This window comes from Astyanax mexicanus, chromosome 6, assembly GCF_023375975.1.
Source record: "Astyanax mexicanus isolate ESR-SI-001 chromosome 6, AstMex3_surface, whole genome shotgun sequence".
Classification (NCBI taxonomy): Eukaryota; Metazoa; Chordata; class Actinopteri; order Characiformes; family Acestrorhamphidae; genus Astyanax; species Astyanax mexicanus.
Genome location: NC_064413.1, coordinates 15,149,643 through 15,174,012, shown reverse-complemented (window position 1 = coordinate 15,174,012; position 24,370 = coordinate 15,149,643). Strand labels below are relative to the sequence as shown.

At 43.3% G+C, this 24,370-nt stretch overlaps 1 protein-coding gene across 2 annotated transcripts in view; it reads left to right on the top strand.

Annotated features, from left to right (window-relative positions):
* The window catches only part of LOC103035048 (F-actin-uncapping protein LRRC16A), a 224,526-nt gene that overhangs the window by 161,961 nt on the left and 38,195 nt on the right, over nt 1-24,370 (top strand). For both annotated transcript variants that reach the window (XM_049480062.1, XM_022674094.2), the window contains exons 25-29: nt 11,227-11,355; nt 12,469-12,600; nt 19,023-19,198; nt 20,805-20,892; nt 22,949-23,089. In XM_049480062.1, the coding sequence (XP_049336019.1) occupies nt 11,227-11,355; nt 12,469-12,600; nt 19,023-19,198; nt 20,805-20,892; nt 22,949-23,089 (666 nt within the window). The remainder of the gene's footprint in view (nt 1-11,226; nt 11,356-12,468; nt 12,601-19,022; nt 19,199-20,804; nt 20,893-22,948; nt 23,090-24,370) is intronic.

Genomic DNA, 24,370 nt, shown 5'->3' with positions numbered 1-24,370 from the left:
TGCTAGGCGGTTGCTAAGGTGTTGCTATGGTATCCGGGGTGGTTGCTAAGGTGTTGCTAGGTGGTTGCTAGGTGGTTGCTAGGTGGTTGCTAGGCGGTTGCTAAGGTGTTGCTATGGTATCCGGGGTGGTTGCTAAGGTGTTGCTAAGTGGTTGCTATGCGGTTGCTAAGGTGTTGCTAGGCGGTTGCTAAGGTGTTGCTATGGTATCCGGGGAGGTTGCTAAGGTGTTGCTAGGTGGTTGCTAGGTGGTTGCTAAGGTGTTGCTAGGCGGTTGCTAAGGTGTTGCTATGGTATCTGTGGTGGTTGCTATGGTGTTTCTAGGTGGTTGCTAGGTGATTTATATGCATAAATTAGATTAAATGGTGTTTGCACGTTGCTACGCAACGTGCAAATACATCAATTAGCTATGCACGCTAGGTTGCTCTGGCCGTTCGGGGGTGTCCAAACTTTTGACCCGTGGCTCCATTACACACAGTACTGGGGGGCCGGGGTGTCCAAACTTTTGACCCATGGCTCCATTACACACAGTACTGGGGGGCCGGGGTGTCCAAACTTTTGACCTAATGCTGTTTTATCCCATAGCTGCTCCATACACTCACAGTACTGGAGTTCTAGCTACCTGTCCTTCGATCTAGCTGCCGTCCTCCGATTGGCCCCATTCATTCCAATGGGGCCACTTCGTACGACATTCGTACGAAATCCGTACGTCGTAACTTTTCGTAACGCATATTTTCGGAAAGAGCTCAATAAGTTCTACAGGTCCTCAATTGGTTTCATCTTCGTATTTCAAAAATTGCGACGTCCACGGGCGTGCAAAGTTCTGCCCATTCATTGTCAATGGGCAAAAAAACGCGTACTTACGAAGTTTTTACGAAAAACGTAAGTCCGATCGGAAAGCTGTATACAAGCCCACCATTCCCGATATAGACGCACGTTTTCTCTTTTGAACGAAGTCGATATTTCGAAAACTGCGGCACTAGTTAACCGGACAAAAAACAGGTGGAATAATAATAATAATAATAATAATAACTAGATTGCAGTTCCTACAGAAACTGCGAGTGTGATTGCAGTGCTGGCTGGTATCTGCTATGGTGTTGCTAAGGTGTTGCTATGGTATCCGGGGTGGTTGCTAAGGTGTTGCTAAGTGGTTGCTAAGGTGTTGCTAGGCGGTTGCTAAGGTGTTGCTATGGTATCCGGGGTGGTTGCTAAGGTGTTGCTAGGTGGTTGCTAGGGTGTTGCTAGGCGGTTGCTAAGGTGTTGCTATGGTATCCGGGGTGGTTGCTAAGGTGTTGCTAGGTGGTTGCTAGGTGGTTGCTAGGGTGTTGCTAGGCGGTTGCTAAGGTGTTGCTATGGTATCCGGGGTGGTTGCTAGGTGGTTGCTAGGGTGTTGCTAGGCGGTTGCTAAGGTGTTGCTATGGTATCCGGGGTGGTTGCTAAGGTGTTGCTAGGTGGTTGCTAGGTGGTTGCTAGGGTGTTGCTAGGCGGTTGCTAAGGTGTTGCTATGGTATCCGGGGTGGTTGCTAAGGTGTTGCTAGGTGGTTGCTAGGGTGTTGCTAGGCGGTTGCTAAGGTGTTGCTATGGTATCCGGGGTGGTTGCTAAGGTGTTGCTAGGTGGTTGCTAGGTGGTTGCTAGGGTGTTGCTAGGCGGTTGCTAAGGTGTTGCTATGGTATCCGGGGTGGTTGCTAGGTGGTTGCTAGGGTGTTGCTAGGCGGTTGCTAAGGTGTTGCTATGGTATCCGGGGTGGTTGCTAAGGTGTTGCTAGGTGGTTGCTAGGTGGTTGCTAGGCGGTTGCTAAGGTGTTGCTATGGTATCCGGGGTGGTTGCTAAGGTGTTGCTAGGTGGTTGCTAGGGTGTTGCTAGGCGGTTGCTAAGGTGTTGCTATGGTATCCGGGGTGGTTGCTAAGGTGTTGCTAGGTGGTTGCTAGGTGGTTGCTAGGGTGTTGCTAGGCGGTTGCTAAGGTGTTGCTAGGTGGTTGCTAGGTGGTTGCTAGGGTGTTGCTAGGCGGTTGCTAAGGTGTTGCTATGGTATCCGGGGTGGTTGCTAAGGTGTTGCTAGGTGGTTGCTAGGTGGTTGCTAGGGTGTTGCTAGGCGGTTGCTAAGGTGTTGCTATGGTATCCGGGGTGGTTGCTAAGGTGTTGCTAGGTGGTTGCTAGGTGGTTGCTAGGGTGTTGCTAGGCGGTTGCTAAGGTGTTGCTATGGTATCCGGGGTGGTTGCTAAGGTGTTGCTAGGTGGTTGCTAGGTGGTTGCTAGGGTGTTGCTAGGCGGTTGCTAAGGTGTTGCTATGGTATCCGGGGTGGTTGCTAAGGTGTTGCTAGGTGGTTGCTAGGGTGTTGCTAGGCGGTTGCTAAGGTGTTGCTATGGTATCCGGGGTGTTTGCTAAGGTGTTGCTAGGTGGTTGCTAGGTGGTTGCTAGGGTGTTGCTAGGCGGTTGCTAAGGTGTTGCTATGGTATCCGGGGTGGTTGCTAAGGTGTTGCTAGGTGGTTGCTAGGTGGTTGCTAGGGTGTTGCTAGGGGGTTGCTAAGGTGTTGCTATGGTATCTGGGGTGGTTGCTAAGGTGTTGCTAGATGGTTGCTAGGTGGTTGCTATGGTGTTGCTAGGCGGTTGCTAAGGTGTTGCTATGGTATCCGGGGTGGTTGCTATGGTGTTTCTAGGTGGTTGCTAGGTGATGTATATGCATAAATTTGATTAAATGGTGTTTGCACGTTGCTACGCAACGTGCAAATACATCAATCAGCTATGCACGCTAGGTTGCTCTGGCCGTTCGGGGGTGTCCAAACTTTTGACCCGTGGCTCCATTACACACAGTACTGGGGGGCCGGGGTGTCCAAACTTTTGACCCGTGGCTCCATTACACACAGTACTGGGGGGCCGGGGTGTCCAAACTTTTGACCTAACGCTGATTTATCCCATAGCTGCTCCATTACACACAGTACTGGAGTTCTAGCTACCTGTCCTTCGATCTAGCTGCCGTCCTCCGATTGGCCCCATTCATTCCAATGGGGCCACTTCGTACGACATTCGTACGAAATCCGTACGTCGTAACTTTTCGTAACGCATATTTTCGGAAAGAGCTCAATAAGTTCTACAGGTCCTCAATTGGTTTCATCTTAGTATTTCAAAAATTGCGACGTCCACGGGCGTGCAAAGTTCTGCCCATTCATTTTCAATGGGCAAAAAAACGCGTACTTACGAAGTTTTTACGAAAAACGTAAGTCCGATCGGAAAGCTGTATACAAGCCCACCATTCCCGATATGGACGCACGTTTTCTCTTTTGAACGAAGTCGATATTTCGAAAACTGCGGCACTAGTTAACCGGACAAAAAACAGGTGGAATAATAATAATAATAATAATAATAACTAGATTGCAGTTCCTGCAGAAACTGCGAGTGTGATTGCAGTGCTGGCTGGTATCTGCTAAGGTGTTGCTAGGTGGTTGCTAAGGTGTTGCTAGGTGGTTGCTAAGGTGTTGCTATGGTATCCGGGGTGGTTGCTAAGGTGTTGCTAGGTGGTTGCTAGGTGGTTGCTAGAGTGTTGCTAGGCGGTTGCTAAGGTGTTGCTATGGTATCCGGGGTGGTTGCTAAGGTGTTGCTAAGTGGTTGCTAGGTGGTTGCTAGGGTGTTGCTAGGCGGTTGCTAAGGTGTTGCTATGGTATCCGGGGTGGTTGCTAAGGTGTTGCTAGGTGGTTGCTAGGGTGTTGCTAGGCGGTTGCTAAGGTGTTGCTATGGTATCCAGGGTGGTTGCTAAGGTGTTGCTAGGTGGTTGCTAGGTTGTTGCTAGGGTGTTGCTAGGCGGTTGCTAAGGTGTTGCTATGGTATCCGGGGTGGTTGCTAAGGTGTTGCTAGGTGGTTGCTAGGTTGTTGCTAGGGTGTTGCTAGGCGGTTGCTAAGGTGTTGCTATGGTATCCGGGGTGGTTGCTAAGGTGTTGCTAGGTGGTTGCTAGGTGGTTGCTAGGCGGTTGCTAAGGTGTTGCTATGGTATCCGGGGTGGTTGCTAAGGTGTTGCTAGGTGGTTGCTAAGGTGTTGCTAGGCGGTTGCTAAGGTGTTGCTATGGTATTTGGGGTGGTTGCTAAGGTGTTGCTAGGTGGTTGCTAGGTGGTTGCTAGGTGGTTGCTAAGGTGTTGCTAGGCGGTTGCTAAGGTGTTGCTATGGTATCCGGGGTGGTTGCTAAGGTGTTGCTAGGTGGTTGCTAGGTGGTTGCTAGGGTGTTGCTAGGCGGTTGCTAAGGTGTTTGCCATGGTATCTTGGGTGGTTGCTAAGGTGTTGCTAGGTGGTTGCTAGGGTGTTGCTAGGCGGTTGCTAAGGTGTTGCTATGGTATCCGGGGGGGTTGCTAAGGTGTTGCTAGGTGGTTGCTAGGTGGTTGCTAAGGTGTTGCTAGGCGGTTGCTAAGGTGTTGCTATGGTATCCGGGGTGGTTGCTAAGGTGTTGCTAGGTGGTTGCTAGGTGGTTGCTAGGGTGTTGCTAGGCGGTTGCTAAGGTGTTGCTATGGTATCCGGGGTGGTTGCTAAGGTGTTGCTAGGTGGTTGCTAGGTGGTTGCTAAGGTGTTGCTAGGCGGTTGCTAAGGTGTTGCTATGGTATCCAGGGTGGTTGCTAAGGTGTTGCTAGGGTGTTGCTAGGCGGTTGCTAAGGTGTTGCTATGTATCCGGGGTGGTTGCTAAGATGTTGCTAGGTGGTTGCTAGGGTGTTGCTAGGCGGTTGCTAAGGTGTTGCTATGGTATCCGGGATGGTTGCTAAGGTGTTGCTAGGTGGTTGCTAGGTGGTTGCTAGGGTGTTGCTAGGCGGTTGCTAAGGTGTTGCTATGGTATCCGGGGTGGTTGCTAAGGTGTTGCTAGGTGGTTGCTAGGTGGTTGCTAGGGTGTTGCTAGGCGGTTGCTAAGGTGTTGCTATGGTATCCGGGGTGGTTGCTATGGTGTTTCTAGGTGGTTGCTAGGTGATTTATATGCATAAATTAGATTAAATGGTGTTTGCACGTTGCTACGCAACGTGCAAATACATCAATCAGCTATGCACGCTAGGTTGCTCTGGCCGTTCGGGGGTGTCCAAACTTTTGACCTGTGGCTCCATTACACACAGTACTGGGGGGCCGGGGTGTCCAAACTTTTGACCCGTGGCTCCATTACACACAGTACTGGGGGGCCGGGGTGTCCAAACTTTTGACCTAATGCTGTTTTATCCCATAGCTGCTCCATACACTCACAGTACTGGAGTTCTAGCTACCTGTCCTTCGATCTAGCTGCCGTCCTCCGATTGGCCCCATTCATTCCTATGGGGCCACTTCGTACGACATTCGTACGAAATCCGTACGTCGTAACTTTTCGTAACGCATATTTTCGGAAAGAGCTCAATAAGTTCTACAGGTCCTCAATTGGTTTCATCTTCGTATCTCAAAAATTGCGACGTCCACGGGCGTGCAAAGTTCTGCCCATTCATTTTCAATGCGCGAAAAAACGCGTACTTACGAAGTTTTTACGAAAAACGTAATTCCGATCGGAAAGCTGTATACAAGCCCACCATTCCCGATAAGGACGCACGTTTTCTCTTTTGAACGAAGTCGATATTTCGAAAACTGCGGCACTAGTTAACCGGACAAAAAACAGGTGGAATAATAAGAAGAAGAAGAAGAAGAAGAACTAGATTGCAGTTCCTGCAGAAACTGCGAGTGTGATTGCAGTGCTGGCTGGTATCTGCTAAGGTGTTGCTAGGTGGTTGCTAAGGTGTTGCTAGGTGGTTGCTAAGGTGTTGCTATGATATCCGGGGTGGTTGCTAAGGTGTTGCTAGGTGGTTGCTAGGTGGTTGCTAAGGTGTTGCTAGGCGGTTGCTAAGGTGTTGCTATGGTATCCGGGGTGGTTGCTAAGGTGTTGCTAGGTGGTTGCTAGGTGGTTGCTAAGGTGTTGCTAGGCGGTTGCTAAGGTGTTGCTATGGTATCCGGGGTGGTTGCTAAGGTGTTCCTAGGTGGTTGCTAGGTGGTTGCTAGGGTGTTGCTAGGCGGTTGCTAAGGTGTTGCTATGGTATCCGGGGTGGTTGCTAAGGTGTTGCTAGGTGGTTGCTAGGGTGTTTCTAGGCGGTTGCTAAGGTGTTGCTATGGTATCCGGGGTGGTTGCTAAGGTGTTGCTAGGTGGTTGCTAGGTGGTTGCTAGGGTGTTGCTAGGCGGTTGCTAAGGTGTTGCTATGGTATCCGGGGTGGTTGCTAAGGTGTTGCTAGGTGGTTGCTAGGTGGTTGCTAAGGTGTTGCTAGGCGGTTGCTAAGGTGTTGCTATGGTATCCGGGGTGGTTGCTAAGGTGTTGCTAGGTGGTTGCTAGGGTGTTGCTAGGCGGTTGCTAAGGTGTTGCTATGGTATCCGGGGTGGTTGCTAAGGTGTTGTTAGGTGGTTGCTAGGTGGTTGCTAGGGTGTTGCTAGGCGGTTGCTAAGGTGTTGCTATGGTATCCGGGGTGGTTGCTAAGGTGTTGCTAGGTGGTTGCTAGGGTGTTGCTAGGCGGTTGCTAGGCGGTTGCTAAGGTGTTGCTATGGTATCCGGGGTGGTTGCTAAGGTGTTGCTAGGTGGTTGCTAGGTGGTTGCTAGGTGGTTGCTAGGGTGTTGCTAGGCGGTTGCTAAGGTGTTGCTATGGTATCCGGGGTGGTTGCTAAGGTGTTGCTAGATGGTTGCTAGGTGGTTGCTATGGTGTTGCTAGGCAGTTGCTAAGGTGTTGCTATGGTATCCAGGGTGGTTGCTTTGGTGTTGCTAAGTGGTTGGTAGGTCACTACTAAGCAGTTGCTAGGTGGTTGCTAAGGTGTTGCTATGGTATCCAGGGTGGTTGCTATGGTGTTTCTAAGTGGTTGCTAGGTGATGTATATGCATAAATTTGATTAAATGGTGTTTGCACGTTGCTACGCAACGTGCAAATACATCAATCAGCTATGCACGCTAGGTTGCTCTGGCCGTTCGGGGGTGTCCAAACTTTTGACCCGTGGCTCCATTACACACAGTACTGGGGGGCCGGGGTGTCCAAACTTTTGACCCATGGCTCCATTACACACAGTACTGGGGGGCCGGGGTGTCCAAACTTTTGACCTAATGCTGTTTTATCCCATAGCTGCTCCATTACACACAGTACTGGAGTTCTAGCTACCTGTCCTTCGATCTAGCTGCCGTCCTCCGATTGGCCCCATTCATTCCAATGGGGCCACTTCGTACGACAATCGTACGAAATCCGTACGTCGTAACTTTTCGTAACGCATATTTTCGGAAAGAGCTCAATAAGTTCTACAGGTCCTCAATTGGTTTCATCTTCGTATTTCAAAAATTGCGACGTCCACGGGCGTGCAAAGTTCTGCCCATTCATTTTCAATGGTCAAAAAAACGCGTACTTACGAAGTTTTTACGAAAAACGTAAGTCCGATCGGAAAGCTGTATACAAGCCCACCATTCCCGATATGGACGCACGTTTTCTCTTTTGAACGAAGTCGATATTTCGAAAACTGCGGCACTAGTTAACCGGACAAAAAACAGGTGGAATAATAATAATAAGAAGAAGAAGAAGAATAAGACTTAAGAAGAACAATACTGTGATTGCATTACTGCAATCACACTAATAAGAAGAAGAAGAAGAAGAATAAGACTTAAGAAGAACAATACTGTGATTGCATTACTGCAATCACACTAACTAGATTGCAGTTCCTACAGAAACTGCGAGTGTGATTGCAGAGCTGACCGGGGTACCCAAACTTTTGACCAGTTGCTCCATTACACACAGTACTGGGGCCCTGGGGTGTCCAAACTTTTGACCCGTGGCTCCATTACACACAGTACTGGGGCTCTGGGGTGTCCAAACTTTTGACCCGTGACTCCATTACACACAGTACTGGGGCTCTGGGGTGTCCAAACTTTTGACCCGTGGCTCCATTACACACAGTACTGGGGCTCTGGGGTGTCCAAACTTTTGACCCGTGGCTCCATTACACACAGTACTGGGGCTCTGGGGTGTCCAAACTTTTGACCCGTGGCTCCATTACACACAGTACTGGGGGGCTGGGGTGTCCAAACTTTTGACCCGTGGCTCCATTACACACAGTACTGGGGGGCTGGGGTGTCCAAACTTTTGACCCGTGGCTCCATTACACACAGTACTGGGGCTCTGGGGTGTCCAAACTTTTGACCCGTGGCTCCATTACACACAGTACTGGGGGGCCGGGGTGTCCAAACTTTTGACCTAATGCTGTTTTATCCCATAGCTGCTCCATTACACACAGTACTGGAGTTCTAGCTACCTGTCCTTCGATCTAGCTGCCGTCCTCCGATTGGCCCCATTCATTCCAATGGGGCCACTTCGTACGACAATCGTACGAAATCCGTACGTCGTAACTTTTCGTAACGCATATTTTCGGAAAGAGCTCAATAAGTTCTACAAGTCCTCAATTGGTTTCATCTTCGTATTTCAAAAATTGCGACGTCCACGGGCGTGCAAAGTTCTGCCCATTCATTTTCAATGGTCAAAAAAACGCGTACTTACGAAGTTTTTACGAAAAACGTAAGTCCGATCGGAAAGCTGTATACAAGCCCACCATTCCCGATATGGACGCACGTTTTCTCTTTTGAACGAAGTCGATATTTCGAAAACTGCGGCACTAGTTAACCGGACAAAAAACAGGTGGAATAATAATAATAACTAGATTGCAGTTCCTACAGAAACTGCGAGTGTGATTGCAGTGCTGGCTGGTATCTGCTATGGTGTTGCTAGGTGGTTGCTAAGGTGTTGCTAGGTGGTTGCTAAGGTGTTGCTATGGTATCCGGGGTGGTTGCTAAGGTGTTGCTAGGTGGTTGCTAGGTGGTTGATAGGCGGTTGCTAAGGTGTTGCTATGGTATCCGGGGTGGTTGCTAAGGTGTTGCTAGGTGGTTGCTAGGTGGTTGCTAAGGCGTTGCTAGGCGGTTGCTAAGGTGTTGCTAGGCGGTTGCTAAGGTGTTGCTATGGTATTTGGGGTGGTTGCTAAGGTGTTGCTAGGTGGTTGCTAGGTGGTTGCTAAGGTGTTGCTAGGCGGTTGCTAAGGTGTTGCTATGGTATCCGGGGTGGTTGCTAAGGTGTTGCTAGGTGGTTGCTAGGTGGTTGCTAGGGTGTTGCTAGGCGGTTGCTAAGGTGTTGCTATGGTAACTTGGGTGGTTGCTAAGGTGTTGCTAGGTGGTTGCTAGGTTGTTGCTAGGGTGTTGCTAGGCGGTTGCTAAGGTGTTGCTATGGTATCCGGGGTGGTTGCTAAGGTGTTGCTAGGTGGTTGCTAGGGTGTTGCTAGGCGGTTGCTAAGGTGTTGCTATGGTATCCGGGGTGGTTGCTAAGGTGTTGCTAGGTGGTTGCTAGGTGGTTGCTAGGGTGTTGCTAGGCGGTTGCTAAGGTGTTGCTATGGTATCCGGGGTGGTTGCTAAGGTGTTGCTAGGTGGTTGCTAGGTGGTTGCTAGGGTGTTGCTAGGCGGTTGCTAAGGTGTTGCTATGGTATCCGGGGTGGTTGCTAAGGTGTTGCTAGGTGGTTGCTAGGTGGTTGCTAGGGTGTTGCTAGGCGGTTGCTAAGGTGTTGCTATGGTATCCGGGGTGGTTGCTAAGGTGTTGCTAGGTGGTTGCTAGGTGGTTGCTAGGGTGTTGCTAGGCGGTTGCTAAGGTGTTGCTATGGTATCCGGGGTGGTTGCTAAGGTGTTGCTAGGTGGTTGCTAGGTGGTTGCTAGGGTGTTGCTAGGCGGTTGCTAAGGTGTTGCTATGGTATCCGGGGTCGTTGCTAAGGTGTTGCTAGGTGGTTGCTAGGTGGTTGCTAGGGTGTTGCTAAGGTGTTGCTATGGTATCTGGGGTGGTTGCTAAGGTGTAGCTAGATGGTTGCTAGGTGGTTGCTATGGTGTTGCTAGGCGGTTGCTAAGGTGTTGCTATGGTATCCAGGGTGGTTGCTATGGTGTTTCTAGGTGGTTGCTAGGTGATGTATATGCATAAATTTGATTAAATGGTGTTTGCACGTTGCTACGCAACGTGCAAATACATCAATCAGCTATGCACGCTAGGTTGCTCTGGCCGTTCCGGGGTGTCCAAACTTTTGACCCGTGGCTCCATTACACACAGTACTGGGGGGCCGGGGTGTCCAAACTTTTGACCCGTGGCTCCATTACACACAGTACTGGGGGGCCGGGGTGTCCAAACTTTTGACCTAACGCTGTTTTATCCCATAGCTGCTCCATACACTCACAGTACTGGAGTTCTAGCTACCTGTCCTTCGATCTAGCTGCCGTCCTCCGATTGGCCCCATTCATTCCAATGGGGCCACTTCGTACGACAATCGTACGAAATCCGTACGTCGTAACTTTTCGTAACGCATATTTTCGGAAAGAGCTCAATAAGTTCTACAGGTCCTCAATTGGTTTCATCTTCGTATTTCAAAAATTGCGACGTCCACGGGCGTGCAAAGTTCTGCCCATTCATTTTCAATGGTCAAAAAAACGCGTACTTACGAAGTTTTTACGAAAAACGTAAGTCCGATCGGAAAGCTGTATACAAGCCCACCATTCCCGATATGGACGCACGTTTTCTCTTTTGAACGAAGTCGATATTTCGAAAACTGCGGCACTAGTTAACCGGACAAAAAACAGGTGGAATAATAATAATAAGAAGAATAAGACTTAAGAAGAACAATACTGTGATTGCATACTGCAATCACACTAATAATAAGAATAAGACTTAAGAAGAACAATACTGTGATTGCATACTGCAATCACACTAATAATAATAATAATAATAATAAGAATAAGACTTAAGAAGATCAATACTGTGATTGCATTACTGCAATCACACTAATAATAAGAATAAGACTTAAGAAGAACAATACTGTGATTGCATTACTGCAATCACACTAATAATAATAAGAAGAAGAAGAAGAATAAGACTTAAGAAGATCAATACTGTGATTGCATTACTGCAATCACACTAATGATGGTTTTAACTATAATTCACTTGTTCTGAAATTAAAGATTGTTCTAAATGCTAATTAATAAATGGAGACGTAAACCCCTTGTGAAACTGCTGGGATTGTGAAGTTAGGATTTCTCTTGATATAGTAAGTAGATATTTCCCATTTCTCTTTGAAGTCTAGCTGCAGGATTTATTCCAGTTTAAGATCTCCCTGGGGGTGAAGAAGGAGATTTTGACATGGTTTCTCCTCGTTAAGGGTCTGCTCAGGGAAAAAGAGGCTGAGCTGAATTCCTAATCACGTCTCTCTCTTCAGATGATCGACCGAATATGTGTGAAAGTGCAGGACCACCTCAACTCTCTGAAGAACTCTGAGAAAGACGGCATCCTGGAGGATGTCAAGATAGCGGAGAACCTCATAAAGGACGCAAGAAACTCAAAAACAGTAAGAATCCTGCACACATATGAAAATAAAAACATTAGCACTACTGGAGACTAAACTTTAACTTTCAGATTAATTGATTATCAAAGTATTTAGTTTTATACACATAGTTTCTCACCTACTGACATATTACAAGTGGACAAACGTCACTTGGAAACTGATATGAAGTGTTATGCAGACAGAGTAATAATTTTATATATAAAGAGAAAATTCATATTAAAGTGACAGTCTGCTGTCCCTAAGTTTTGGGGATTTAGAGATAGATCCCACTGGTAAGAATCGGACAGAGCATGAGGTAGAGTACTTTTAAAACATGCTTTGTGGGGCTGTCTCCTTTCAGAGCAAATTTGTTTTAGTTCCCCAGCTCTCTTCAGTTCTCATTCTTTCTTCTTTGGTTTATAGATGCAGAAATTAACAGAAAAAGACTATCTCCATGTTCGCAAAAGCTCTTGTATCAGCATAATTGGCAGTGCAATAGCTGCTCAAGTAGCCATTCATAGATATCATGGCGAGAAAAACTCCCAGCTGGAGCGCTATTGCTTTTGCAATATGGCAACTAAAGCACATTGATGCCATAAATTTGAATATTTTTTGTCCCCTCCCTGCTCAGGAATACTACCATATTTTTTGCACTGTGAGGTGCACTTAAAATCCTTTAATCCAGGAATCATTTGCCTTTATAAAGTGTTTTTTTTTTTCTATATAAATAAAGCTTTACTTACCTTAAGTTACCCCCCCAACTATACCCAGCGTGGAGACCTGCTGAATTAGAAGGAAAACATGGTGACACCCCTGTTCCTTACTAGTGTTGCATAATGCGACATACTATTTTTTATGTATGAAAATAGACCAGAAACTAGACTTATTGATAGTGCACCTTATAATTTGGTGCGCCTTATAGTGCAAAAAAAAATAAAATACTGAATGTGCAGTAATTACATTATCAGTGATTTTCGCTGACAGAAATATTACCATTATCATGTTTTATAGTAATGAGAGATCACACCTCAGCTTATTTTGTACAATATATAAAACCTAACACAGCACTTTCTTTCATTAGCTAATGTATGAATGGTTTTTGGCACCTTGAACACACTGCGGTTTCTTTGTCCACAGCTTCTACCCAATCTTTACCATGTGGGAGCAGCATCTCGTGAGGAGATGAAGGGCTCGTCTGCAGGCCCCATCCAGGAGAAGCTGGACTCCATGGCTGTAGAAGTGGCTCAGGTTATGGACGAGCAGCTCCAGGTAATCTCATCTTACTGACAAAATTTTTTATTCATACACTGCCTGGCCAAAAAAGTTGGCACCTGGATTTAAGTGCAGTTGGTCAGGTCTAGGTTCAGCAACAGTATGTGCTGAAAGAATGAGGTCAGCTGACTACCTGAATATACTGAATATAGACCAAGTTATCCAAATAAAATGGATTTTTTCTTCCCTGATGATACGGGCATTTTCCAAAATGACAATGCCAGGATTCATGGTGCTGGAATTGTGAAAGAGTGATTCAGGGAGCATGAGATCATCATTCATTCACCAGAGTCCAGAGCTTAACCTCATTGAGAATCTTTGGGATGTGCTGGAGAAGACTTTGTGCAGTGGTCAGACTCTACCATCATCAATGCTGCAAGATCTTGGTGAAAAATTAATGCAACACTGGATTGAAATAAATCTAGACATTGCAGAAACTTATTGAAACAATGCCACAGTGAATGTGAACGAAATATTAGAGAGTGTGACACCTCCCAATCTGTTTGGATTCCGAGTGCAAAGTACAAACATCTTATATTTGATAGGCTTTCCAGGAAATTTCAGGCCGTGTTGACAAGTCTGGACAGAACCTCAAACACAGCTAATATTTACATATGTATATTTGCGAGTTAGCGGCATGCTAGCTGGCTGGCATGTTGCTATGTTGGCTGAGAGGCTCATTTTTCACTAAGTTTCCTCCTAATGTCACTTTTCACCAGAGGGGCTGAAAATAAGGGAGGTTAGGCAGCCTACAAAACCATCCGAGTTGGACTGAGTGGAGCTTTTCCAGCCTCATTTCAGCTTATTTATTGCTCTGAGATCATGGCTCTGCAGCAGGTATAAACAGACTACTGAGTGTGAGGGAGCTCAGATGACCACACAGAAACTCTTATAAAAAAAAAAAAAAAGCGGTTCCCAATTCCAGGTCTTTTCTATGGTTTTTGACAAGGCAGGGGTGATTGTTGTTAAGATGGCAGCTCTATCTACATACTGCTGCATGAAACCCTGATATTTTACACTTGTCTTCATGAAAAACCAAGTGTGACCAACCCTAAAGACCAATTTATACTCAAATATAAATTAAATTAAATATAATTAAATATAAAGTTTTACACAAGAGTTTACAAAAGTTTGTGTTGAAATATTGCATCAAATATCAGTATATTTATTGAAACATAGACATTCTAAGCGCCCTAAAATATGCCCCCCAGGCAGACTTAATAAAGTTACTGCTTCATTACTCAATGTGGTGATGCTAAACAAACGAATAGGTAAACCTGTGATAAAGAATATTGTTCCTGGAGGTGCTGAACAATAGTTTTTGGAGAGTTTCTTTTTTTTTCTTTTTTTTATAATTTTATTTCAATTTTTTCCTATTTTCTCCCCAATTTACAAGGCCAATTATCCAACCCACTCATTAGGACACCCCTATCACTAATAATGCCCCAACACACCAGGAGGGTGAAGACTAGCACATGCCTCCTTCGAAACATGTAAAGTCAGCCACCGCCTCTTTTTGAGCTGCTGCTGATGCAGCATTACCGAGCAGCCAGCACGCTTGGAGGAAAGCGTAGCGACTCGGTTCCGGTACATCAGCTCACAGACGCCCTGTGCTGTGGACATCACCCTAGGAGTGATGTGGGGAAAGAGCGCCATCTACCCACCCAGAGGGAGCAGGGCCAATTTGCTCCCTCTGACGCCGGCAGCTTGATGGCAAAGCTGCATGAGCTGGGGTTCGAACCTGCGACCATTCGGCGCCTGTTTTTTTGGAGAGTTTCTGCTTGAATTTCTTTGCGTGATGTCAGAATAGCCACCCAGAGCTGCTGTTTTGAGGTGAACTGCCTCCACCCTCATAGATCTTTAGCTTGATGATACTCCAAAGGTTCTCTACAGGTTTGAGATCAGGGAAAGATGGTGATCACACCATGAGTTTCTCTCCTGTTATGCCCTTAGCAGCCGAAGACACAGAATTATTCTTTGCAGCATGAGATGGTGCATTGTGATGTCATGCATAATGATAATTTTGCTTCGGAAGGCTCGGATCTTCTTTTTGTACCAATGGAGTGAAAGTGGTCAGTTAGAAACTCTATATACTTTGGCGTACCAGCTCTCTCTCCATGATTCCGTCAATAAAACATGACTCTGTCCTCTCCTTGCTGACGTCACTGCCACAGTTTGGGACATGGTGGCCAACCACCAACCATCCACTACTCATCCATCTGGACCATCCAGGGTTGCACAACACTCATCAGTAAACAAGACTGTTTGGATATTAGTCTTCATCTTAGTCTTATTGTATGTCTGGGTCACTGCAACTGTTTCTGCTTGTGAGCTCTGGTTAGGGGCGGCTGAAAAGTAGGTTTATGCACCACAGCAAGCCTTTGAAGGATCTTACACCTTGAGGTTTGCGGGACTTCAGCAGCACCAGCAGCTGTTCAAATACCTGTTTGCTGGTTTGTAACGGCATTTTAGCAGCTGCTCTCTTAATCCAATAAACTTGCCTGGCAGAAACCTTCCTCAGTTTGCCTTTATCTGAAGGAACCTGTCTGTGCTCTGAATCAGCCACATATCTCTTCACAGTACGATGATCGCGCTTAAGTTTTAGTGAAATTTTCCGTTTTCATACCTTGTCCAAGGCACTGCATTATTTAATGCTTTTCAGCAGCAGAGAGATTATTTTTCTTTCCCATTTTGCTTAAAACCTGCTTAATAATATGAAACATTATGAAGCATTTTGAGTTGTTTATTTAAACAAAAAAAGTAGTTATCATTGTGAGGTTTGTTCAATAAAAATCGATTGATTGTCATTTTCATGGTTATTTAGAAAGATCTGAGAAAAAAAATTACTTGCACAGTAATTTGGAACACAGTGTAATAAAGTGGGTGCTGACTGTGTAAATATAGAATTTTCGTGTGTATGTCATATATTTAGTAAATGTCATGGTGTTCCTTCTGCCCGGTCCGAGGCGTGCAGACATAGACATCAACTCTGCCCTTTATCAGCCAAAGTGCCCTTTTGAAACTTTGTTTTTTTTTTAAATATTATTATTATTAAGATTTTACTGAGGCCGGTTTAAAATTATCTTTTGAAAATCTGAGCGATTAAAAACGAGTGAAAACAGAATGCCCCGAAATCAGCTCGCACACACCCGACCTCTCTCTTCCTCTGTCACGTGACCCCGCGCGGTCACGCGCAAGGTACACTAGATGCGCTGCAGCAGCAGTTCAGTTCAGCGAGTCTTCAGCACAGCAGCACAGCAACAGATAGGCTTCTTCTCCCCCGTGTCCCACCAGCCAGGTAACATACACATCAAGTAAAATCCTACCGTTTGCCCTCTAAGCCCGACGTGAAATCATTTTGTTGTGCAGTAAAATGTCTCATACAGCACCATGTCTCATACAGCACCCCCCCCCCCCACCCCCCCCCCCCCTGAGCACTTGCCCCCCAAAATGTCTGTGCACGCCACTGTGCCCGGTTCATTCTGTAATGAGTGAGTGTCAGCTTTCATTTATATGAGACATTATATAATGTCCTGATCTCTACCCTCTTTTTTCTTCTCTGAGATGAGTATGATGCTAATCATACTAATCATGTTGTTATAAGTGTTGGTTTTAGAGAGATCAGGCAGATTTAGTCTTGATCAGAAGTGAATATGAGGGCTGACTGGGACAGTTTTTTGTTTTTAATGTGCATTTTCATATTTGATTCAGGCTTCCTGGCTTGTGAAACACTGACTGTCCTCTGCATTTGAAGCTGAACTGTCGAAAATATATGACCTGATAGGAGAACATAAATCACATTAGTGGGTTTAATGTTCTTTTAAGGAAGTGCCTCTAAGCTCGGCCCAGTACTGCCTTTGAACTTGACGGCATGGGCAGCATAATAAGGACATACTTGGACATGTAACAAATTGAAACGCTTATCAATGCAGGATCCCCTGCTGTACCTGTGATATCCTTCAAGAAGCTATTTCAGCAGCTTAGAAATCAAAGGCTTGTTCTGATAGAGCTGGATCATATTTAAAGTGCTGAAGGACACTCACGTCACGTTTGAAGGTTCCTGAGGTAAAATTTGAGTTTAAATATTGAACTGCAGTCAATCTATATTTCAGTACAATTTTTGTCTTGATAAATGTCGGGTAGGGAAATAGACCACTGAAGTCGTGCGTCATTCTGTAGTCCTCGTACGGCTTCCGTGTCAAAGCGTTTTTTCCCTATGAGAAAAATGAATGGGCTTTTCAAAAACACATCTCTGTCACATTCTGTGGTAAATAAATCTGTTCAGACCTCTGTACGTTTTATTCTGTGTACAGTTTACTCCTGAACATCACTGGATCCTCTGAAGTTCGAGATCATTTAAGGGTCGTAATGAGAAAAATGCCAACTTTAAGCTAATGCTACAGCGGAGTGAACTGAACTCCCGGCGCTGCTGCAGAAATTAGGACTGTTTTCGGCACAACACCAGCAAACTCCAGCCGTAAATTAGGAGCATTTTACACACAGCTGAGCCGAATAATGAACTAACTGCCCTTATTGAGGAGAGCTGAGAGCATCACAGCATAAAATCACTAAAACAGGTCAGTTATACTCCAGAACCTGCTTTAACAAGTTTTAACATTTACCGTCTTCATTATGCAGTGAAATAAATGGGTGTTTCTGGTTGGTTGTCGCCTCAGTGAGGGCAGGTAGTTAGTTGATTATTTGGGTCAGGTGTTGTAATTAGTATAAACTAATGACCGTAATTAAATACTAAACCTGCAGGGAAGCGTTGATCCTGAACTCAGAACCACTTTCTCTTATTATCTGCCTTTTAAAGCTCTAACACAGTCTACACTGCTCAACATTACACTGCTCAACATTACTGAAAGAGTTTTCACCTGTTTAAATGCTTTAATGATCCTCTGTGAAGAAGCATAATAATCCAAAACGCTTCACTGGTGTTGTGCAGAATCCAGTCCGGGGTCATTTCCAGCCGCGGTGCTGTGACATCAGTTAAGCATTAGCTTAAAGTTAGCTTTTTTCTGATTACTCCCCTTAAACGATCTCGAAATTCAGAGGATCCAGTGATATTTAGGAGGTAAATGTACACAGAAAAAAACGTACAGGGTTCTGAACATATTTATTTACCACAGAATGTGACAGAGGCCAGTTTTTGAAAAGCCCATTCAAATCCCGTATTGACTTGAACCGCTTAGACATGGAACCCCAAAGGAGCCCCAAATATGGGCATAAACAACATGGCGCCGACTAGAAAATGACGACACGACTTCAGTGGTCTATGGTTTTTAAGTAGAGATTTTCCAATATTCCTTTTTCTTCTATGATATTAATAATGAAATATAAAATCTACATGCTCAGTTTTATCTATGTAGTTTTAAAATAGATATGTTTCCATTTAAATATGTCTGTTTCTGAAATTTATGAAAAGTTGCTAATTGAAATGTGATGTTCCATCTTTGGTCATGTGCGTATTTCCTGAGACTTTTTTACATATAAAATAAAATACATGAAACCTGAAGCCCTTTTGGCTTTTGGGCTTTCTCTGCACCGTTTTTGGTTAATTTGTATTTCTTGCTCCTGGGCTCCCCCTACATTCACATTTAAGTGTAATTCATGCTTTCAGACCCCTTGAAGAATACATGAATGCTTTACACATTCTGGGCAAGCTGAAAGATACATAACTGTCAATGAAAGTGAAAGAAGCATGGGCAGTAGAGTAATATTAAAGGAACAGTCAGTAAAATGTGAGAGATTGTGTGAAAATTATAAACACTGGATAGTTTTCTGCCCCACCTGTTTTTCTCCCCAGACAGGAAGCTCACACGGGTTGCTAGATTGATACACAGTGACAAGTAATCAGTGAATATCTGTCTGCAGCACACTGGTTGTGTTCTGTTGTCTATACCTGGCAACCCAGGGTGTGGAAATTGGGACAGGTCAATAGTTCTTGAGAGCACTATCCTGTTCATAGTTATATAAGTGCAGTTAGCAGTGGGCCAAGTACAGAGTAGCAATAAAAGTGATACCCTATTACAAGTCAGGGGAGTATTATTATAGTTTTAAGCTACTTTTTAAGGTAAAAAATGCTACAGAGTGTTGTAAAAATGAGGGCTGGAGTTGCAGTCCTACTTTCTCCATTGAACCCCTGTTTTCTGTTGACCTTTCCCCATTTCCACACCATGGGTTGCCAGGTATAGACAACAGTACAAAAAAACCCAGCTGCATACAATTCTCACGGAAACTTCGTGCCAAGTAGTACAAACAGTATTTCAGTCGCTTACTATTTACAATTTTGAAAAACAGTTAAAAACTGTTGCTGTCTTGCCCTGTGTAATATGTAGGTGCATTATCCACATTTAAGATCTTGAATTTATGATTGGTTTATTTAAAGAAAAATGTTTAATTTTGGACTCTTCTAGACCCTGCTAGAGTCGATGGTGGACTCAGCTGAGAATCTCTGTCCACACGTGATGAAAAAGACCAACCTGAGGCAGGACCTGATAAAGGCCAGCATGGGCAAGATGGTCATCCCCTGCAGCTTTGTGAAGAACACACTGCTCGAGCAGTCTGGTGTCGACATCATCAACAAGATCAGGTTACGTTTTCAAACAATTCCTAAAATGACCAATAAAAAAAAAAAAACAGTATTGTGGTTCATGTGTACATACAGGTGTTTAGGACTTACAACCTGTAACTGGATTAACTAACACAATGAACATCTGGATACACGTTTGCCATTGAATCCAAAATACAGATTTTTAGTCAAAATTTCCTGTCCTAATGGTCCTAATGTCCTAGTGGTCCAGCGGTCTAATGTGCTGCCGCTATGAACGGGTCACAGGTTCGAATCCCGTTTATGTAGCTGTTCATCTACCATCAGCTGCCAGAGCCCTGAGAGAGCACAATTGTTCCTGCTTCCTCCGGGTGGGTAGATGACGCTCTCTCCCCATCACACTTAAAGGTGGCGCCGGGCGGCACGAGGCGTCTGTGAGCGGATGTATCGGAACCCAGTCGCTGTGCTTTCCTCCGAGCGTGCTAGCTGTTCAGGCAATGGTTCATCAACACCAGCTCAAAAAAAGGGGTGACTGACTTCACACGTGTCGGAGGAGGCATGTGCTAGTCTTCACTCACCCTCTAATTAATAATTAATCTATTAAAATAAAAATGACTGATGACTCCCTCTGTAATGAAATGTGTTTGTAAAGCACTGATGTTGTCTGATGCACAGATGCTTTAAAAAGTATATTGCTCAAATAGGCTAAAAGTCTGCACTTTGATTACATATTGAGTGCGACATTTTAAATTCATTATGTTGGACAGAGGAACAGTTATGAACAACTTTCTTAATAGTGTCCAAATACCTAATTAATTCATTGCTATTATTAAATATTGAGTTGTTTCTGCCATTAGTTTTATAATGGGCAAAAATTGCTACATGTTTAGTAAATGCTTGTGCACTGAAATACTAATTATTACAGATACCCTGCGAGTATACAGTACACATAGGCCTAGGCTGTATGGTAACACTATTATATCACACTATTTAAAAAATATTTTTGCAGTATATAATATTAATTTCAATATACATGATTGTAGACAAAAAGCATTAGTAGCGACAGTGGCAATAAAATATTGTAATACTGCCCATCTATAACTACCCCATTTCCAAATATAAAACTAAACCCATCCTCTTCTGTAGAATAGTTATTGCATGCCTAGGTTTTACAGGCACAACTGCATTCTCGCTCATAAGAGCTGATGATACAAGATGTTACTTTGCCCAAGGCTAAGAGCAGAGAATCTGAAACCCCCTTCCTTATAAAGTGATGAATCATGGCCATGTGCTTTAGTGTCTGAGCCACCATCCCCCTGCAGTAGCTGACCAGGAATAGTAACAAAACTGTGATACTGAAATAAAGCTCAATTTATTGATATCTGTGGTCTAATGTTGCTCGTGCTGGTTTATTATTCCAGCAATACACCGGTGTGCTTTTCATCTCTGTATCTGCTTTTCTTCACTTGACATGCTGTGTGTGTAGAGCACTGATGGAAGCCTCAGTTTATCTGTTTCTCTTCTGTCTTGCTGCAGCCCGGAGCTGTGTGCTTTTATTCTATTGATCATACTGCAGTAAAAACACGCTTCTTTCACTCTTGCCTCAATCCATTTTTTCCATTCTATTGTATTCTACTGTTCTTTTCAGTGAAGTAAAGCTGAGCCTGGCCTCCTTCCTCTCTGACCGAATAGTCGATGAGATTTTGGAAGCTCTTTCCAGCTCACAGAATGCACTGGTGAGTAATTTAAGTTTACCTCTCAATGACTGTCTGTTTCTCTATTCATCCATACACTCTCTCGTTCACAGAACTCTAAACTGTCCTGGATTAACCCCTAATGCTAATAATAAAAAAAACAGTTAATTAAATATTTACACACTCTTGCAGATTCATGCGTGGCCTCTTATTTCAGCATGAAAAGACATTAAAGCCCTCTCTGAATCCAGCAGTGTGTAATTTCAAGCCTGACTAACCCAGTTTGCTTCAATTAGTGTTCTGCACTTGACACAAGAAATTAGTCATAATAATTATGAATAATAATGGAAGAATTCTTCATATGAGATAAGGAAAAAAAGTACATTCCTACAACCATGTTATGACAGATATTGTACTGTCATTTTACATTTTACCAGTTTTAGCAGACCTCTTGTAACCTGGTATATTATATATCATCGCTGTCCAATGAAAAACGAGTATATCCAAAAGAGCAACTTTACAGTAGAGAGATAAAACCTTCCTAACTTACAATGGAAGTCAAATTAAAAAGAGTATAGTTCAGGTCATTTTGAAAGGAAGTGTCTGATTGCAATGTTATTTGAAAGGCAGATAAAGGATAGCATAAACATTAAATTAAAGATTTAGACTAATATGGTCATATTTATTGTTCCTAATGATGTCCTGAAATAAATCATTCCATGCTGCTCAAATACTGAAGTGTTGATAGCACATCCAAAAGTATCCCACACTTTTACTCAACGGGGTAAGTTCTGATGATGCAGTTGGCCATGGGACAGTATGTGTGAACAAGCATTGTCCTGTTGAAATAGTGCATGGTTAGAAAAAGTGGCTAAAAGTGGTAAATAAGGGCCTGTAATCAAGCCCAAAGATGATTTGGCATCATACTAAATTATACACACGCACATATATATATATATATATATATATATATATATATATATATATATATATATATATACAGCTCTGGAAAAAATAAAAGACCACTTCAGTTTCTGAATCTGTTTTCCTGATTTTGCTAGTTATAGGTATATGTTTGAGTTAAATAACATTGTTGTTTTATTCTAGAAACTACGAACAACATTTCTCCCAAATTCCAAATAAAAATATCATCATTCAGAGCATTTATTTGCAAAAAATGAAAAAAATGGCTGAAATAACAAAAAAGATGCAGAGCTTTCAGACCTCAAATAATGCAAAGAAAACAAGTTCATATTCATAAAGTTTTAAGAGTTCAGAAATCAATATTTGGTGGAATAACCCTGTTTTTAATCACAGTTTTCATGCATCTTGGCATGTTCTCCTCCACCAGTCTTACACACTGCTTTTGAGTAACATTATGCCACTCCTGGTGCAAAAATTCAAGCAGTTCAGTTTGGTTGATTGGTTTGTGATCATCCATCTTACTCTTGATTATATACCAGAGGTTTTTAATTTGGTAAAATCAATGAAACTCATCATTTTAAGTGCTTTCTTGTATATGAATGAGAACAGCCACTTGTGGTATCAATGATAAATGTTTGTATTACAATATCAATAGGCAAACATGGTAGAATTGTTCATAGCTACACTCTTCCTCATAAATGTAACAAATCTTTATTAAAACATTGCTCTATGTCATAATCTTTGTGAAAATTGTATTTTAAAAAGAAATGTCTTTTTAAGAATGGTTGCTTAATCAGGCTCATTCTCTTTTTTAATAATCAACATATCATTTGACTGAATTAACTTCTAATCTTTGCTGCTCTATTATTCACACTGTCACGATTGCAAGTATGAAAGCAGTTCTATGCTATTCCCTAGAGCAGTAAGTAACATGATGAATCATAGTCATGCTTCTCTCTGGGCTGTCATCATCTCAGCTTTTGCTGACTGGACTGTAGCAGTACTGTGCTTCTGATATTATTCTCAGTTTGAAATACTATCGCAGTCTCTTGTGGTGTTAATAACACTTACTCATATCACAGTATTGATATGAAAGCTATTTATTCTTCAGCCCTGTTGTGTAGTATTGAATAATCGAGTATAATTGAGTTGATAACTTGTGTAATGCCCCCAGGCTGAGCATCTGGTGAGCAAAGGGCGCCCCCTGGTGCAGCAGGAGTCTTTGGATCTGGACGTTCCCGAGGCGAGAGCCCCCAAACGGGGCAATATGGAGCTGCTGGAGGCCGAAAGGCTGGATGACCTGGAGACCTGCATGGTGAGCTTCTACTTATATATATTTATTTTTGTTGGTGGAAAGAAGAACTGAGCTGATGACGTGCTGGTAAAGATGATTTTGGACTTTTTTGTAGTGCTAGAAGTGGCTTGGTTCTTGTTGCGCATGATTTATCTGGATTAGTTGATCACATTGTAATGGCTGATCACTCTCTGAGTACATAGCGTGGATTTGTATTATTTTTTTTACATTTTATTGTTTTTGACATTTTTGCCATCATCATGGGATTCTGTTGTCTCTGGTGGCATTTGTTAATGTTGAGTTGAGTACAATTAAAACTTACAGACTGCAATGATATCTTAAAAAAATTAAGTCCACCTCATTTTTTTAAATGAATAAAATAATATTATTAGAATTAATAACTTTAATTTCCTTGTACTTGTGTTAAATGATTTACTGATCTACTAAAAGTGTCTTATTATCTGCATGGGCAGATCATATTGCTTAGTTCAGGAAAAGGCAAAATCTATTTGCTAATGGAACAACACCCTTTCAGTATGTGACATTGTGTAAAACAAGGAAAAATATGTTTGAAATAAGTTAAATATTCTTATAAAATGATGAATGTCATATTTCTAAATATGATTTAGGACAATTTAACAGGCTAAGACATTTTTTTTTTAAGTTTATTAGCTAGGAATCTTCTGATATTAAAGCAGAAGTAAATTTATGATATAATATTTTTCACAAGGTTAAAACTCAATGTGTGTGCAGCAGCCTGTTTTGTTTAAATGAAAGGTGCAAAATTCCAGACCTGGCAGGCCAGTATCCTGCCCAACACTCGCTTCACCTGGTAATGAACTGATTTGTTGAATCACAACAGTCTTGCTAGAGTGGATCTGCAGTCGAGTCGAGGTCGCTCAGTGTAAGGTGGTTACAATTTAAGGTCGTATTGTCGAGAACATTGTCAACAGCCAATAGGAGAGCTACGGGAAGCCGCAAGGCAAGACTTTTTTATGTGACTGTTCACAAACGATTTGAAAAAGAACACATTTTGCAGTTAATATGCCTTATATGATTCTTACTTTAATAAGTACAGTATTTTAAACACAGGTAGCACTTTAAGTCATGATATTTAAAGTTATTTTATTTACACAGTTTTTTATTTGTGCAGTGTTATGTTTAATACAAACAAGTTTAATAAATAGACATTTTACAAGAATAATGTTCTTTATTGCATTAATTCTTTCTAAAACAAAGACAGATGTACAGCAGTAAATCTGTGATTCTTTGCTATACAAGGTTGTAGCAAGAAAAGGAGGG